Source organism: Tachypleus tridentatus, chromosome 13 (assembly GCF_004210375.1).
Source record: "Tachypleus tridentatus isolate NWPU-2018 chromosome 13, ASM421037v1, whole genome shotgun sequence".
In the NCBI taxonomy this organism is placed as follows: Eukaryota; Metazoa; Arthropoda; class Merostomata; order Xiphosura; family Limulidae; genus Tachypleus; species Tachypleus tridentatus.
In genome coordinates this window covers 89,375,045-89,394,220 of record NC_134837.1, presented here as the reverse complement: position 1 = coordinate 89,394,220, position 19,176 = coordinate 89,375,045, and the positions used below count along the sequence as shown (strand labels likewise).

Genomic DNA, 19,176 nt, shown 5'->3' with positions numbered 1-19,176 from the left:
TGATGGTACAATAACTGTCTTCGTTGTCACTGAGAGTTGAACGTCTAATGCTCTAATTTTCTTGTTGTACACAGGAATTTCATTTGTGATGGGTTGTGAAATTAAAATAAGTCAGCATTACCTTTCATCTATCTTCATGATTCATCTCCTGAGACAACTTACCAGTTTTAATTAGCACATCAGATCGAACAATGCTAATTGTAGAACCACTTCCACTCCCCACGTTGTTACACTTTTCGTCAATGTATCAGTTAACTCGTGTTCTAGAGTCTTTAAATAATGGAATATTTATCTCAACTGAGGCTCATGAATTATCCTTAGCTGAGCTTCATCTCTTAAATTCAGCTAATTCTAATTTTCTGATTCTTGCTAGCTCTTTATTTTACATTGAATCTTTTATAACTCTAGAAGTTATTCTTGGGGTGTTACTTCTTGATTTCTGATTCGTTGATTTGTCGCAGTCTTAGCTGTAATGTTAAGGTTTTCAACATTTATAACAGTTACATTTTTCTGTAATCATATGGGAGCAATGTTTATTTCTTACAGCCATTTATTTGCAGTTTCTGGCAATATAAATTTTTAATTGCAGTTAATCATTCACTATCTTTTGGTTTCCATTATTCATAACCAGTACTATAATTAGTATTTTGAGTTCCCTTAGACTTCTACTGAAAGCAGGTGATGCCCTCACATAAAGCTGGTGTACTGATCTTATAATTCCATTGTAAAATGGACAACATCCTTTAAAATGTACACCTACTTTGCTTAAGCCTATTTTGCATAATCCATCTTCTGCTGTGTAATCTAAGAATTGGCTGTATGGTAAAGAATCCATCATTTCACGGAAAGAATCTGAACAAGATAATTTGGCAAGCCTTTTACATCTTCAGCCAGTTCATATAAGGTTTTATTTTTCTCTTACCATGCCTCTAAACTTCACTAGATGAACCTACGAAAGTGACACTCTAAATTGTTTGATAAAGTGACTATCACTGCTTAATATCTGTTACATATCTGTACTGGAAAGATTCTTAATATCGTTAAATATGTTTCTTTTACATGTACAGCAAGATATATAGCTTGTTGTTTATTGCTTCATCCATTAACATTGAAAATTATTTCAAATTGTGCACATATGCTTCCCAGGATACTTTTCCATCATAGCCTAATGGTTTCTTAACTGGTAATTCTATTGAATTAGCTTGTTAAACCCTGTAACCTGATGAAACAATAATGCAGCTGAAGTGCTGCAATCCAAAAAATTTTTGAAGTCATATGTAGCAAACCAGTAGTGGGAATGGATGGTTTCACTTATTCATATTGTATAGCTAATGGTGTTTCCAGTTGAAATTCTTGAAAAAAAAAAAAAAAAACACACAGAGAGGAGTGTGGCTGATTTGATACTTTTGTACTTTTTTATTTATTTTCTGCACTATTGATATCTTTTTTTACTTCTTTGATCCTGTTGTTATGATCTTTTTGTACTTTATTAACATTATTTTGTTTGTAATTCTTATGTAAAATGTACTTTCATTCTCATTTCTCTCTTAATTTCCTGGTTTTATCTTTGTTTTCTTTTAATTTTCTGCCTCTCTCATCATGATTTTTCCCGTTGTTTCATCATTTCCAGCAAAATTTCAATCTCACTTTAAGCATGAGTCATCATCTATAAACTGAGTTTTGATTTAATTTTTACCAAAACATTCCCACTCCAAATAAAAATGTTACAACGGTTTGTATTGTTGGACATACACTTTATAGGATTATTTGGTTTTAAAAAATGCAGTTTTCAACGTACTCAGTGAAAGCGGCTCGTTCCTCCAGGTACACATTCCACAAGTAACTCTTCTACAAATTATACGTATCTAACGATAGGCTTAACTTCACAAATAAATAACACCTTAAGAGAGAGTTTGTTTACTTATTAGTGTTTTCATAAGAATTGTACTTCTTGTACATTTACTACTTCGTTAAAAGCATAGACTCAATATTTACAATGTTTGGCTCAATAATTAGTTAACCACAACTGTGGTCCAATTTGTGTTTTCATATCATTTACGTCATTTCCCTAACAAAATGTCTAAATTTCAAACAACTCATAAATCATAGTGTGTAAAATAACATGCAGTACAGACTTTTTCTGCCCTTGTATTCAGCCTAACTGAAGAGCTCTGTTATTGGGCAAAAGACTTCTTTAGCTACATTGTGTGGCAGACGAAAAGCAATTTCGAATACAGAGTAATTTTTATTAGGAGCATAAGTCTTAATAGTTTCATTCTTCAGCCACTTATTGCCATTTAACACTTTAGCCGCCAAATTTTTTATAATCACTTATCTTGGCTTTGATTAAACAGTAAAGAATCGGGTATAATTGAGTGGTTATTGTGCCTGGATGTGGGTCGGAAAGTTCGAATTTTAGTATGTTACTGAATACACTCCATATTCCCATCCAATCCATTCTTAATAAGTATTAAAGTTCAATGGTCTTTCAAGCATCAAAATGATTGAATTGAAGTCTGAAAAACAACAAGGAGCCAATTTCATTTGTTGAAGTTTCATAATTGCAGCAGTCAATTTTACAATTCAGTTAAGAGTAGATATATATGCATGGGTTATTGGTTTCCCTCCCTCTGATCAGATGTCAAGTTATGGAGGCTATACCTCAAGAGATCTTTAAAATGGCCGTTTATTCCACATGTCACATGTCAATTTGGACATGCCAAACAACTTGCTTGAACAAGTAAAATTAACAGTATCAGCTATAGCAATGTAAAATGATGTATTAATGTATGTACACATATAACTCTCAGTTACCCAATTTTCAATTGATGTTTAAATGTATATATATAGGATATATTGGTTAGTTAAACGCTTCATTTCTCTGTTATTTTATCAGCATCATGCTGTTCCATTTCTATGGGTATTAATAGATATTCATCAGATCTTTGAAATCCACACCACTGTTCTATACACTGCTGGCCAAAATCTTAAGGTCAATGTACATAAACAAAAAATATGCTTTTGCGTTGTTAGACACAACCACTTATTTGAGTAGAGCTTTGAAAGATGAAAATAAGAAAAGGAAATATAAAAAACAACTTTTTTTAGCATTTAATAGAGAAAATGTAAACACTATGAAATTAGCCTAAATATTAGCTGGTCAAAAGTTTAAGACCATAACAAAAATAAGTTCTAAACAGGGTAGAAAATGCCCAACAAGAGGTTTCAGTTGTGAGTTGCACGGCCGTCATTGCGAATAACTGCAAACATTCGTTTTGACATGGTCGATATAAGCGTTTGCTTTGTTTGTTTGTTTGTTTGTTTTGGAATTTCGCACAAAGCTACTCGAGGGCTATCTGTGATAGCCGTCCCTAATTTAGCAGTGTAAGACTAGAGGGAAGGCAGCTAGTTATCACCACCCACCGCCAACTCTTGGGCTACTCTTTTACCAACGAATAGTGGGATTGGCCGTCACATTATAACGCCCCACGGCTGAAAGGGCGAGCATGTTTGGCGCGACTGGGATGCGAACCCGCGACCCTTGGATTACGAGTCGCACGCCTTAACACGCTTGGCCATGCCGGGCTAAGCGTTTGCAGAAGGCTGGTTGAAATGTTATTCCAAGTGGTGAAGATGGCTTTACGAAGATCATGCACTGTTTGGAATTGACGTCCATTTCTATAGACCTCCCTTGCCATCCATCCTCAAACATTTTCAATGGGGCTCAGTTCGGGCGAACTCGCTGGATGGTCTAAAAGAATCACGTTATTCGCCATGAAAAAGTCCTTTGTCCTGCGGGCATTGTGGATTACAGCGTTGTCCTGCTTAAAGATCCAGTCATTTCCACATAAGCGAGGGCCTTCAGTCAATAAGGATGTTCTCTCTAACATGCCAATGCAGCCAGTTGCTGTTTGACGCACCTGTATAACCTGAAGCTTCATTGTTTCATGGAAGGAGAAAGCATCCCAGATCATGATGGAACCTCCTCCACTGTGTCGTGTAGAAAATATCTCCGTGGGTGGGATACCCTTATCGTGCCAGTAACGTTGAAAGCCACCTGAACCATCCAGGTTAAATTTTTTCTCATCGAAGAAAAAAACCTAGGTCCACTTTTCTACGTCCCATCTTTGGTGCTTCTCAGCAAAGTTTAACCGAGCTGTTTCGTGGTGTGGAAGGAGGCGTGGCCTTTGAAGACGTTTACGATTCTTAAAGCCTTTCTCTCGCAGACGCCATCTAATTGTTCTTGAGCTGCATTCTGCGTCCGTAAGGGCCTTAATCTGGTTCGACGATCGGCTGGTCTCTTGCCAGACATCCCGTCAAATCCTCCTGCTCAACGCCGGTGAAATTTCCTTGGGCCGACCACTTGAAATTCTCGTTCCGTATCCCTCAGGGTCTTTTAAGAAATTTGCAAGAGCAGTTTTACTACGCCCAATCTCACCAGCGATGGCACGTTGAGAGAGACCTTGTTTTTGCAGCTCGACAATTCTGACACGTTCAAACTTTGTCACCATTTTAGCCTTTGCCATGTTTTTCCCAATTTAACACAGGATATGTCAGTGGGAGGCTTGAACACAAATTACTAAATTTTCTTACGCATTTACTGATTAACGCTTCGTTTCAGTGTGGTCTTAAACTTTTGACCAGCTGGTATTTAGGCTAATTTCATAGTGTTCACATTTTCCCTATTAAATGCTAAAAAAGGTTTTTTTATTTTCATCTTTCGAAGCTCTACTCAAATAAGTGGTTGAGTCTAACAGCACAAAATGCATATTTTTCTTTATGTTCATTGGTCTTAATGTTTTAGCCAGCAGTGTAACAATCTCTATACGAGGTTTAATGAAAGTGGTGTAGTTACAAATGAATATTGCTTATAAGGAACACATCGTCAATAAGAAGAATGAACACTGGCCAGCTGGATGGAATATCAAAGTAAGTCTTTTATTTGTTTGTTTGGAATTAAACAGAAAGCTACACAATGGGCTATCTGTGCTCTGCCTACTACGGGTATCGAAACCCGGTTTCTAACTATGTTAGGCCAAAGACATACTGCTGTGCTACTGGGGGGTACGTCGGTCTTTAACGTTACTGACTATACTAATACTTAATTTTCAGTGTTGAATTAGCGAATATATGTCTTAACCATTGTTATTCTGGACTCAATTAATACGGTTTTTCAAGATCAGCTATGAAAGTGTGAGATTTAAACAGATGTAATAATTAATTCTCAACTAAATCCAAATATTAAACTACTTTTTTATTAGTTTGTTTTGAATTTCGCACAAAGCAACATGACAGCTATCTGCGTTAGTCATCCCTAATTTAGCAGTGTAAGGTTAGAGGGAAGGCAGCTAGTCATCACCATCCTCCGCCAACTCTTGGGTCACATTTTTACAAACGAATAGTGGGATTGATTATAACATTATAACGCCCCCTGAAAGGATAAGCATGTTTGGTGTGACGGGAATTCGAACCAACGACCCTCAGATTACGAACTGATCGCCCTAACCTCCTGGCCATGCTGGGCCTAAGCTACTTTTAATAATTCAGTAAACTTTTTTTGTTTGTTTCGTTGCTAAGCACAAGACTAAACAATGGGCTGTTCGTGTTGTGTCTACGACGTATAAATATCGAAACCCGGTTTTTAGCTTCATCAACCCTTAGGTTTACCGCTGAGCCACTTGCGGACACTTAAATGAGCAAAAAATATGTATAAACTAGCTTTCCTAGTTTAATCAAAATAAGAGTCACATTAATTTAAGATTTCAAATCGCTTAGATGTTTCTTATGATTGAATTGTATTTTAAGAGTTCATGTGTTATCTACATAATAGTGCACTTGTCTAAGTTGTATATATAAAGTTTTAAAGTTCTTATCTTAAGAAACTCATTTGAACTAAATTTTGTTTGTTGCAACCCGTTGATAGCGATCCTAAGGGAATACCACAACGCGTTTCGGGAAAGGTTAAAAGTAAAGAGAAAGGCATTAATAAACTGCGCTTGTCCAAGAATATCTTGGACGATATGTTAACCTGCTAACCTAGATGAAAAATCTGATGATCCTGATGAAAATAATGCTGGCAGCTCTAAACATCGTCCAAACCTCTATAAACAAATGCGATCTGTTAGTGTAAACTCAGTTTTACCCAAATAATTCTGATGTAACGAATCAAGATGAAGAAAATGAGACTACAATAAAACCTGTCTAAGCCGGAAACTACATAATGCGGAAACATGTACAAGCTGGAAATTTCAAAATGTTGCAGCATTATCTTAAGATTTCTCTTATAAAAAGCCCTCTGTATGGCAGAACCTGCGTCATGCGGACGGAAAACTATCTTTCACCTTCCTCATCTATCAACAAATAGAATTAGAACCTGAGCAAGGCTGAAAAAATGTGTTGATTCAATATTAATTTCTTATTTAATTAATAATTTGTTTAAATATTCATAAATTATCGGACGTTTTGTTACAATAAGTATTGGTTAAATATATTGTGTTCTTTTTTCTACCGTCATTATTTTTGCAGTTAAATTAAACAAAAGAATGGAACAAGAAAATAGGACTATTCTACTTTTCCTAGATAATACAACTTGTTCATAGTTCAACTTTCAAATATTCGTTTAGTCTTTCTACCTTCATGTACAACATCATAAAAGTACTGGTTAATATTTCAAATCGCTTAGATGTTTCTCATGATTGAATTGTATTTTAAGAGTTCATGTGTTATCTACATAATATAGTGCACTTGTCTAAGTTGTATATATAAAGTTTTAAAGTTCTAGTTATAAGTTCCTCAAAAATTAAATTAGAGGCGTTTCTGAATTATACGGTATATAAAATTGAAATACAGAAAAAACTGATGCTTTGGCATATTATTGCAAACATGGACAACAATAAGAGATTGTGGAGAAGTTGTTTATTATGACGATTCCAGTGAAATCCAAACTCTGATTGAGAAGATTGATGCAGATGATTCTGTGAACGCAGAAAGTTCTGTGAACGTTGACAAGAATGTTTTAACATAAAATGATGAAATTGATTTAAAATCTATAATAGAATCGCAAGATGGTAACAGTGTGAGAGATTCAGAAGATGAACAAAATGGAAAAGATAGTGAGGAAAAAGGAATTCATATTTTATCACAAGTGTTAAGTTATATTAACGCTATCAAATTGTAAGAAAAAATGGAGGGAAAAATGAGCTTCATGAAAAGTCCGTAGAATTGGCGTTCTCATTTAACCACATGAGAAAGCCCATAAAAAAATAAAACAAAAAAACGAAACAGTTGAAATTGGACACTTTCTTCAAATAAACTTGATTAAGATTTTGTGTACTTGTGTATATTTTTAACGTCTATTTTTGTTTTCATTCTAATAAATATAGGATAAACAGTATAACAACTTTATTCATAATCGTGAAGCGAGTATAACGTTCCGCTCAAAAATTATATATAATTAAGGAAATGCACGTTCGCTAAGTCAGAAATTTTACTCAGTCTCATGCGATTCCGCTTTAGACAGGTTTTACTGTATTAGCATTCACGTCCAGCATTTAATTTAGAAAACACTTGCTCACTGCAGCATAAAAGTAGTGTTGATGTTACCTTATCCACAATAACACAATAAGTTTATGCTACATTGATAACCTCGTGATCAGGTCGCTCGAATTGCAATCTGCGTGTCGTGAACTCGAATCCTGTCACTGAACATATTGCTTCCCCTTTAAGGTGCGAGGACGTTATAAGTAACGATTCATCTCAGTTTTTGTTGATTAAGAGTAGCCTAAGAGTTAGTGATGCTATTCTATCCCTTCTAAATTAGAGGCGTTTAAAGCAGACAGATTTTAAGTAGCTTTTTACGAAATTAAACAAACAATATTACAGTGAATGAAGATATCATAATACATCTCAAACCAAGAGCTTCATTCCGTTATAACTCTTGCGTTTCTGTATTAAATACTTGCATGTATTACATATGTTAAACAACACTTGGCGAACTGTAATTTGCAGATATTCAAACGATAGATTTGAATCATGTTTAAATCGTGAATAGTGTGCTACAAGATACGTTTGTTTTTCCTTTAAAATCTTCAATTGGCACAAACTATTGTTGTCGTCAAGTGTTGAAGTGTATAAAGAACATACACAGTCATAAAAATGTAACTATCACATGGTTGTTCTCTCCTATGTAGAATATCGGTTTATGTGCATTGCAGACACATATGTACTTGAAATACGATCGACAAAAGAAAATATGTGAGTTTCTCTTTCGCCTGTCGACCAGTAGTTTAAACGTGAGATGGTTGAGCATAGAACCCTTTTTGTCCAGCTTATTTATGTCTAGGTCATTGCTTCACATATCTCTATTATGATGTTTTAGCAGCTTGTAAAATGAAAAAGATAGGTTGTTTTTAGCAAAGATATCACAAATGCTGTGATTCTGTAGCTACACTTAATCCATGTGTATACTGTCTGGTCTGTGTCTGAACTAAAACAGATTAAATTACACATAAAACTCATGGTTTTACCACACAAGTGGTGCTGCTAAATACAAATTCCTTCTGAAAATGTCAGAACTGAAGTTTTTCTAATGGTACTACACTCGTATATATTTCATTTCTACAGATATTACACTTATAAAGACTTATACAGACTGTGTTACGTACAAATAAAGGATGCCCTGTTACGTGGATTACTCAAGTCACGATAAAAAAGTTTGAAAAATATGTATCTGATAAATTTTTTCAACACTTTGGGACTTGGAGTTATACATATAAAACACTAATAAGAAAATGAATGACCAAATTATATGTTGAAAAGTATTTAAAAACTATATTTTGATAATTAAAATTGTAGTTACCAAAAGCAAAGAGTTTTTATATCACTGAAACTGCCAAATTAAGGCATTACTTCGTACGTCGGTAGAAGTTAGAAGATACTTTAAGGCATTTTCAACAAGTTACTAATAAGGCAGATAAACTAAGGTGCCAACAATCAAAAAGACTAGTTTATTTAGTTTGTTCTTGTGACGCACCTTCTTTTCCTTGTCGTTCTTACTATTGAGTTGATTGATCAACAACAAAAAAGACGTCAATACAACGAATCTCCAACGAAAATTAAGCAATGAAGAAATACATCTACCCAACCAGACATTTATGGACTCATACAACATCAGTTACCACAACAAGAAACTAGATACATTAAGGTGCCAACAACAAAAAAGACGCCAACACGACGAACCATCAACAAATCTCGTAATTTACAGATCTGACCGAAAATAAAGCAATAAAGAAATACATCTACTCAACAAAGGACTCAACTTCGCAGTAACACATAGAAATATTACATCCATCGAAATGAAAACCTGCCTGGAAGACCTAGCTAGAAAACTGGTGATCCACTCTACACAAACTGAAAACACCAACATAACGACGAAAAAAAACACACCAGAAAGAAGACAACTTCAACAACAAATCCACCGACAACCAACAACCTATCTTTCTAGGTAAAACTGAAAACATTTATTTCCCTGAAACACATCAAAACAGTATCTTAAACAACATTTTCAAAGAATTTTAACACAAAACTATCAACATAATTTCACAGAAATCTAAAACATAACCTCACACAAAAAGATATTAATTCTATAAACAACTTAAAAACAAGCCAACAACATCCAAATTCTAAAAGCAGTAAAGGCAAATCTATAGTTATAATGAACACAAATGAATACATTCAAAAAATGAACAACATCTTGTCAGGTACAAACAAATTTAAACTACTAAACACAAATCCAACAAAAACACGTGAAAACCAGTTGAACAAAATGCTACTATAAATGAAGAAAAAACAAAAAACAACAAAATCACAGAAAACATTTATTTTTACTTACGAAAGAACGGCTCACGCACACCACAACTATACAGCAACCCTAAACTTCACAAACCTGATTGTCCACTACAACCCATAATGTCAACCTATGAAACATTTAACTACAACCTCGGTAAATATATAACATGGGCATTTTTGAAAATGTAACAAAAGCCGGCTCCTTTTTCAAAAACTCTTTCAACTTTAAATATATTTTTAATTAACTAAATAATAAAGCTTTAATGGCCAGTTTTGATGTGATCTCCCTCTTCACAGATGTCCTAACAATTGAAACCTACAAGATAGCTTTAGAACTTCATATCCAAGACCCCAACCCATTGATACACATCCACAGCAACAAATTAGCAACCCTTATAGAATTCGCTACCACCAAAACTAACTTTATGTTCAATAACCAAAACTACCTACAAATAAATGGCCTAAGTATGGGGAATCCCGTGTCACCAATTCTGGCCAACATTTTTATCACACAGATTGAATCACAAGCGATCAATTCAGCTTTACACCCACCACTATACTGGTACAGGTATGTTGATGATACAACTGTTGGATTTACATCTACAGAACACACACTTAGTTTTTCAATCACGATAACTCGATACACCTGCACATTAAGTTAACCTGTGAACATGAAAAAACTAACCAAATAGCATTTCTTAACCTCAAAATCACGAGAACTGATACACAATTCAAAATGGAAATCCACAGAAAAATCACCCATGCTACTGCAACGCTCCCTACAATCCCGAACCCGTTTGTACTCCTTATCTTAAGACGTGTCCGGCAACGGTCAGTCGCAAACTCTTTTTGTTAACATATATATATATATATATGTGTGCGTGTGTTGTTATACAGTCAGTATATACACTGAAAGTCGAACGGTTACAAAGAACCAGAAACGATTAATGGTAAACCTGTCGAAAATTAGTTCTGAATTTCATTAACATGTTATTTTTAATATTAGAGTATTTAATTTCTTATAAAATGAATTATATGTATTTGTAAATCAAGCGATACGGCTTGATGATTCATATTAGTAAATAAGTTTCAGCATTTCTTCACTGATATAGGTCAAAACCAACATAACTACTTACAATGAAAATAGAACTACCTTCCATCAGAGAAACATTGAGATTTAGATATTTGATTCAGTTTATAACTAAACGCACACTATTCGATGTAAATATATAAACTATGTATGCATTTCTATATATTATATTTCAGATATTTTAATTATATAAGCGACTACTTCTTTCAATTTTATACTAGTACTTTTTTATCATATTAATACAAACAACGTGTTCGATTTTACAGACGTTTGACTGAAAAAATCCTTTCAACTAAAACCTTAAAAACCGTATTTTATTTAGGTACTGCTTTTTCTGACACAGTAGCTTATAAAAAACATCATACCACCGTTCTTTCTCTTTCATTCATATTACAGCGCTTCGTTATTTGTTATCGCAATGAGCATCAGATGGCGCTTTAAATCACGTGACTTAAATATTTGACTCAAACTTCGCACATTGGTGATTTCTGGAATAGCACGCGGGAGTAAGAATGGCGAAGCGGTTACGTTATGAGAGGTTTAAACGTAAAGTAACGTAGATGATGGGAAGTTCTGATGGTTCTGTTTACTGAACTATGGCAGGTTCTGACGGTGATCAGAGTAGTATTAACCTTAGTCTTCGCCTTTGTCGAGGGTCCAGTGACTCTAGGGAATCTTTCTACATGGACTTTGACCGCGGTATCGACTCTGACATCGAAGAAATAGGGTCAGGGACCTGTAGTCCTTCTCATGTACTCACTAACTCAGGTCAAAACACTAAAGTCTTATTCACAAAGACCGAGCCAGGGCAGAAAAAGACGGAAGCTGACAGACACTCTACGATATCGGAGGAATGTTCCACTGAGCTGTATTTAGAAGGGGAGTATCCGGGTACAAGTAAAGGAGAGTGAGTAGAAAAATACAAAGTTGTGTTTATGTTTGCTGTTTTCTTTTTGTTCCTTGTCGCGTACTTGTACTGCTGTTGTATGGTCGCTGTTAAAAGTACCAGAATATTTATTATTTTATATATTACGTTATAAAAGTTATATATATATATATTACATAATCATACTGAAATAGAAAATAGCGATAGGATTTTGGAGTAACAAAATATTAGATTTGAACTTTAAACGGTGCAACCGAGTTTAAAGAGTCTAATGTTACCACTGGTACTAATTATATTAACAAAACCCTGCCATTTACGTGTAAATAAGTATTGGATAAAATAACCAGTTAAGAAATGCGTTTTTGATAATTGTAAACATCTTTGAAGCTTGAATTGGTAAATAATCCCTGGCATGTTTGAGTTATTTTAAAATGATATAACAATTTGCTCTGGGAAATCAACTGATGATAATGCTAAATGTAGTTTCATACCGGTTTGAAGTTTAGTTTTCATCAAGTAGGTAGTTTGCTCTGATAGGAAGTTAATATCAATTACATTAATTAGTCATTTTACTTTTATTTAACATTATTGCGCTTTCAATATTTAAGTTGTTAAGTGACAAATGTGTGAAAAGATTTGTACCAGCAATCGCCATCTGATTTTTAATGTTAATAATTTCTAAACAAGGTTTTTATATTTAGGTTTTAAATTTTTCATAGTTAAAGCTGTCATATAACGCAAGCTCTGTGTTAATATTCGTTTCCATTAATATCGAGTATGTGTATATGTGAGTGAATATGGAACAATGTAAAATATTTTCAGAATATTATTATTTATTAAAGGAAATAAACTGGCTGTAAACTACTGGGTGAAAAGATACGTTATTAACACACATGTGAAATCAGTTCTGTTGTATGTATTGAAACTTTTGGTTGAAATTACTTCAGCGTGATAAATAACGTGTGTGTGGGTGTTTTTTTTCTCATTACAAAGCCACATTGGGCTATCTGCTGTGTCCACCGAGTGAAATCGAACCTCTAATTTTAGCTTTGTATATTAGAAGATTTACTGCTACCCCACTGCGGGAAAAATATGTAATATGATACTTTTGTTACAAACGTGTAGCAACCATATGTTCGAATGCGAATTAAATATACTGAAAAACTGGCATAAAATTGTTAATTAATATGATCTCTCATATTATAAATGTAAAAAAAACAAAATGTGAAATTACAGAAATGATTGCTTAGATCTAAATAAGAACAAAACAGCTGTACAGGTAGAAGGTGGTTATTAGTTGAATCCTTAGTATTATCTGACCCAAGACAGTACATACAAGTGTCAATAAACTGGTTAAGGTAACTGATGAGAAAAGATAAAATTAAAATTTTATGCAGGAATCTGCAAGTGATACCGCGCATCGTTTTTCACTTTTGTTATATTTGCCATGGTAATAAATAACTACACAATTCCACAATATTATTACATCAGCTCTTTTGTTTTTCAATGCTAGAAATCAGAGTTCAATACCAGTGGTGAGCAGAATAAAGGTAGTCCATTGCGTAACTTTGTGCTTAACTTCAAAAAATGCAAACAAAAACCTTCCTTTATACCGTAATAAAAATAATTCACACATACAGACGTTTTTAACATAAAATTATAACACCATAAATAATCAGACTGCATCATGGTCACATCAACACCCATACAAGACCTGGTATATCCTAGTAAATCTGTGGGCCGCGAGTTCGAATCACGTCACCTAATATGCTTTCCGTTTCAGCCGTGGACACGTCAAAATGTAACCCTAACTCTCACCTTCTGTTGGTAAGGAGTAGCGCAGGAGTTGGCGGTCGATGATGTTGACTAGTTGCCTTCCCTTTAATCTGTCGCTTCTAAATTAGAAGGTCAAAACAGATAACCCTTGACCAGCTTTAAACTGTACGCAGAATCCAACAAAATAAGCAAGAGTTATACAGTAATCAAAATAACTCGTTTGCACTTTAGATTTGATTTTGATTTTTTTAGTGTAGTTGTTTTTGGCATTCTTTACGCAAGGATTTGATAATTATACGTTTATTTTCAATAACACATTAGTTTGTTTCGTTCATATCCTTTTTTTTTACCTCACTATGTGTTTCATTACATACACAAAGTCGTACTGTTTTTGTTAGCACAATCACTCACATTTTAATGATAAATGCATGCACTGATTTAACCAGACTGTGCAAGTAAAAAAAGAACATTGTATTGTTCCATGATTTTTGTCTGATCGGCGAACACTGCTTTCTAACACAACTCTAACGACCTTTGTTGCGATTTATTCGACAATAATGAAACGTTTTGTGTAATGTAAGTCTAAACACCATACAGAAACATAAAAGAGTACGTAAAATCTCATTCATAAGAGAAACTGTAGGTGAAAATACAGTGTAAGAAACAATCAAAAAGAATAACTACACAAATGATGAACAACATCAAACTTCCTTTTCCTGCTGTAGTGTGAAAACATTTGCTTACTAAGAGAGCAGTATAATATAATGCAGATAAAAGCTTATGATCCTGTAATATCAGTAACATAAGTTATTGTTTTATCAACTTCATGCGTGTACTTGTAACATTATAAACAAATTTAAATTATTCACCAGAGGTTAGTTGCTTGATTAATTTCTGAACGTGTTGTGGCAATCAGGAGAGAAACTAAAGGGTTCGTGGTTCACGATAGAAATGCTTATAGTATTTGGGAACTGCATTGTACACGAAAGATTGTGTACTTACATGAATAGTTGAAAGTTAGCGTGAGTAATAAGTGTAATTCTGATTGATAGATAAAAAAATACGTGTACTTGCATTTAAAAATATCATATTTTTCAGAAATTTTCGTGATTAACACCGAATAAAATATATATAGTTGACCTTGCGAAACATTGAATTTAATGTGGTTTTAAAGTTACATTTCTGCCACTCGGTTAAGATGAGACAAGAAGAAATATCTCTATATATATTATTCTGACTATCTTAGAATATTGGCATATTTTCTATTTGTAGTGTACTGGATGTTTCAGACCCAGATACTGCAGAATTGTTAGTGCTAATTGGTCCAAAACTATAATCTGTTGTAATTCACTTTGTTCAAATACCCCAATAAATAATTTGGGAAACTAAATAAACCGTTTGTTGGTCAAAGTGTTGCTTTATGCTAATCTGAGATTCTACCATTGAATAACAGATCGACTTTTCATCAGTAATTGGTGCAGTCATCCATATAAATTTCCATGATATGAAATAATCTGTAATTTTTAATTTAATTGTGATTAATAGTTCATCATTTAAAAAAAGACCAAAACAGTATATGGTCGAACATTTGAATCAGACCACGTGTCTGTAGGAAATAATTTAATAAATCTTCAAAATAGAATATGGATTTACTGTAGAGTCCTATTACCAGGCTGCGTGATTTTAGGTTGTTGTCTAAGTAAAAAATATTTACTGTGGAAAGCTAGTAAACAGTTTGTTGCTTTATGAATATACTCACTGAAAAAAAAGTAAAATTTTTGGTTTTTACCTTATTTTTAAAACATATTTCACTTTATTCCTAAACTAATTGAAAATCTCATCTTTCATTATACATTTATGAAATCATGAAAGTAAATTAATCGTGTGTTTATTTGAAGAAGCTAATGCGCGTATCAAGACACCATAAAGGGACTATTTGCCTCCAGTAAACGTCTTGATTATTTAAAAACGTTTTTCGTTTTTTTACCTATTATACTTTATCTAGGACCAGTCTCCGATTTTTTATATCACTTACGTTACATACTACGATTTCAAATAGCCGGAAGTTTTAATTTTAATTCAGCATTTATTTGAATTTCGATATGTGTTAATTTTATGTCTTTTTGCCGACAAGATTGATATACATGATTTCCTTATTTAACATAAATATATTTTAATATACAAACATAAAAACAGTACAAGTTAAAATAACGGTTATTACTGATAGTTATTACAAATGATAGTTTATATTCAACAGTTTAAAAACACAAACATATAAACAGGTCTGATTCTTATATCTGGTCTAGAACTGAATATTTTATTGATGACCCATCCCATGACGAGCAAGTTAATGTTGATATTGTCACAAACCTCATTTAAGCTAAGTAGTTTCATTGGTCTCAAACCGCTGACTTTTACCGGTGATGATATATAATATCTTCGAAGAAATTCTAACGTCTGAAATAATTAATTGAAGTTAAACGGTTTGTACTGTTCGAAATCTATAAACATTCGTGGCTTAATTCTGTAGTTTTCCGATTAATAGGCATTAATAATAATTATAGTGTACTGACTGTAGCTGACCAATAATAATATTGGGTTGAGGAATAATTCGTGAGCGTTTTTTCAAGTTAAAAAAATATATTCATAAATGAAACGCTTTCGCAAAATATTCCATGTCATTTGGTAGATAATTTTTTCCTCTAATAGATGGTGTGTTTGATTTTCATATGCCTTTAATGTTTACTTTCATTTTCAGCTCATTAAATGGAATGTCAAGTGGACAAAATCGAGCATTTTCGACACCATCTGCTTTTCGCATTTAATTTCTTGCAATTTCGTTTAAAACAATGCATACTATATACCTAGGTATTACATGAAATAAAGTATCATAATAAATGTTTTGGGTGTAATGTGTTCATGCATTGAAGTATTGTATAGTCTTGCATGTAATGCTTGAATGAAATTATTTAAAAACGCTCACGAATTATTCCTCAACCTAATAATAATGCTTCATATCTTTCAGCGCGTTGGTTTTTATATACCAATCACGCGAGTTTCTGGAATATTCTACAATGATCCAGCGCATTTTCGTAAAACAAATATTGTTGATTCTCACTTTCAAGAATTTTCTACAAATTCCGAAAGCAGACGAGACTTTTGCAATATCTAGTCAAGAATTTACGTCACATGCAAAAAAGAAAACTACAGAAACAAAAGTAGGCACTAAAGTAAACGTTCAACGGTAAATCTGTTACAGTTTAAACTTGATTAAATAAATATCTTCAATAATTTTCCAACATATATAGTTATAATTGCATTAAATATCTCGAATGTTTCACTATATTTTTATTTTCGATGTACAATACAAAGTTATTTAATGGGAAACATAAACTGACTCAAGTTTCGTAATAGCCTAAGCAGTAAATCTTCCACAACTATATACACCATGTTACTAGATCCGGCCATTTACCTTTATTTAATTTACTTTTTTTTTGGCGATTTCCGGCAGAATTTGTTCTGGTTTTATGGTGGTTTTATTTTACAAACTCACGTACTTTGGTAAACACTGATAATATCAAACAGAAACGCAATTTACATTTTACGAAAAGAAAAAAAAAAAGATTAACCATTGCGTGCGTGAGAACGTAAAGACGGTGATGTGACTTCTACCACATACAATAACTTAAGAACTTGGTTTATGAACGATTTTTGTGTTAAAGACATCCTGAATTGTTGCCTGAAGTTCAGATATTAAAAAACGTCATTTGAGTGCACGCTTTATGATTCATAAAATAGAGCAATTATGAAAAGGGAATACGTAAAAATAGCTTCTGCTTTATTAATTTTGACTCATTTAAGTTGAAGTTTCATAAAAACGATCAAATGTTGTAATTTGTATATGCGCTTTAATAATCACGTAAACAGTCGTTAGTTTCTATCTATTATTTTGCAATCCAAAGTATTTTTCATATTCGTGCTGGAAGCTACTTGGAGGGATCACCAATTTTATGCACTTACATCAGTATATAGTAGTGTATTCTCAATCATCAGGCAGTCAGTAAACACTAAAATGACGCCATACAAAGTTGCAATTTTCACGGCGTATGTCATGAATCACGAGAGGAATTACGCAGTCTGTCGGCTGTAACGCAGCATGACACATCAACTTCAGAAGAAGGAATTAAAAATATTTGTCACTTTTAATTTTAGTTTTATTTACTTTTAAAACTTAACGCTTTTGGGGACCCCGCGGAAATATACGTCTAGTATCTCTTACTAATATTTTTTCAATGTCGCAATTACGTGCAAACAGGCGGATTGATTTATTTTTCACTAAAGGTACTAATTATACGATTACATTTAAGACACAGTTTTATTAATATAAGAAAAGTAAATAACTGTTTTACGAATTTAACTAGTAAATATTGAAAATGAACTTACAGTCAAAAAACTATAGTGTCACACATTATCCCGTAAGTATGTACGTAAGCTTACTACCGTATATTGTTAACCTCATGAAAACTAACACATAACATTGGACTAACAATTACAGTTTTATGGGTTAGGCCACGCCGTATTGGGAAATAATATTTCAAGGATATCCTATTTCGATTTTAAGATTATTTAATTCGGCTAATCCTACCAGAATAACCTCTTCGTTATGTTTGTTTGTTTTGAATTTCGGGCAAAGCTACACGAGGGCTATCTGTGGAAGCCGTCCCTAATTTAGTAGTGTAAGATTAGAGGGAAAAACAGCTGGTCATCACCACCCACTCTTGGGCTATTCTTTTATCAACGAAGAGTGGGATTGACCACCACATTATATCACCACCCACGGCAGAAAAAGAAAGCATTTCTGGAGTTACGGGGATTCGAACCCGCGACCGTTAAATTACGAGTCGAATGTCTTAATCACATGGCCATGCCGGGCCTTTTTCATATGAAGATTTAAGTTGATTTAAATAAGTACGTTACACTATAGTCTATTTTTCGAGTTAGATGTTAGTGCATTGTTTCTAACTAGTTAATTATATAGAAGTCTTTTGATGTTTGTTTTGCGAAATGGAAAAATAATATATATGTACACAGGTATTACTTTACGGTGCATGTTGGATCTTTCGTATTTTGATATGGCATTTCTATGAATAAAACATTTTACTGATTATATTTTGTTCGTGAAAATCAACAGATTTTTCCTGAATAGTTGACATAAGTAACCTTACTTACGTGATAATTTAGCAGTTAAAAAAAACTTTCGTCCCTATATTTTCCGGTTTACGGTGAACTTAGTGTGAGATAAACACGTAGAAAAATATATACAACAACAATGAAATATGTGCAACGCAGCACACTTGACTGTGTGGAACAGACGCGACCATCTTGATTAACTAGTACGTTTTGTAACGTTTTACGCGGTAGGTATACCTACCTGTTTTTCAGTCGTGCCCGTGTACTTTTGGTTATCAATGATAAAATCACTCTTTGAGCAATGAGTAACAAAGAGACTGTTACACGATTCTGTAGAGTGTGTTGTTTACTATAATATATAGCTTATTCGTGTCGCTGTTTCATTCGA

The 19,176-nt window shown here is 33.5% G+C and overlaps 2 protein-coding genes across 4 annotated transcripts in view; one reads left to right on the top strand and one right to left on the bottom strand.

Moving 5' to 3' along the window:
• The window catches only part of LOC143240132 (uncharacterized), a 134,522-nt gene that overhangs the window by 10,535 nt on the left and 104,811 nt on the right, over nucleotides 1-19,176 (bottom strand). The window contains exon 3 of one of the 3 annotated variants that reach the window (XR_013021587.1): nucleotides 11,802-11,929. The exons of the other annotated variants lie outside the window; for them this stretch is intronic. The gene's annotated coding sequence lies outside the window, so the exon portion shown is untranslated. Of the gene's footprint in view, nucleotides 1-11,801; nucleotides 11,930-19,176 lie in introns of those variants that run through there. 3 annotated transcript variants of the gene reach the window in all.
• LOC143240129 (proton channel OtopLc-like) overlaps nucleotides 11,533-19,176 on the top strand; it is a 67,214-nt gene continuing 59,570 nt past the window's right edge. Inside the window, exon 1 of the mRNA XM_076482058.1 lies at nucleotides 11,533-11,843. Within this exon, the coding sequence (XP_076338173.1) occupies nucleotides 11,533-11,843 (311 nt within the window). The remainder of the gene's footprint in view (nucleotides 11,844-19,176) is intronic.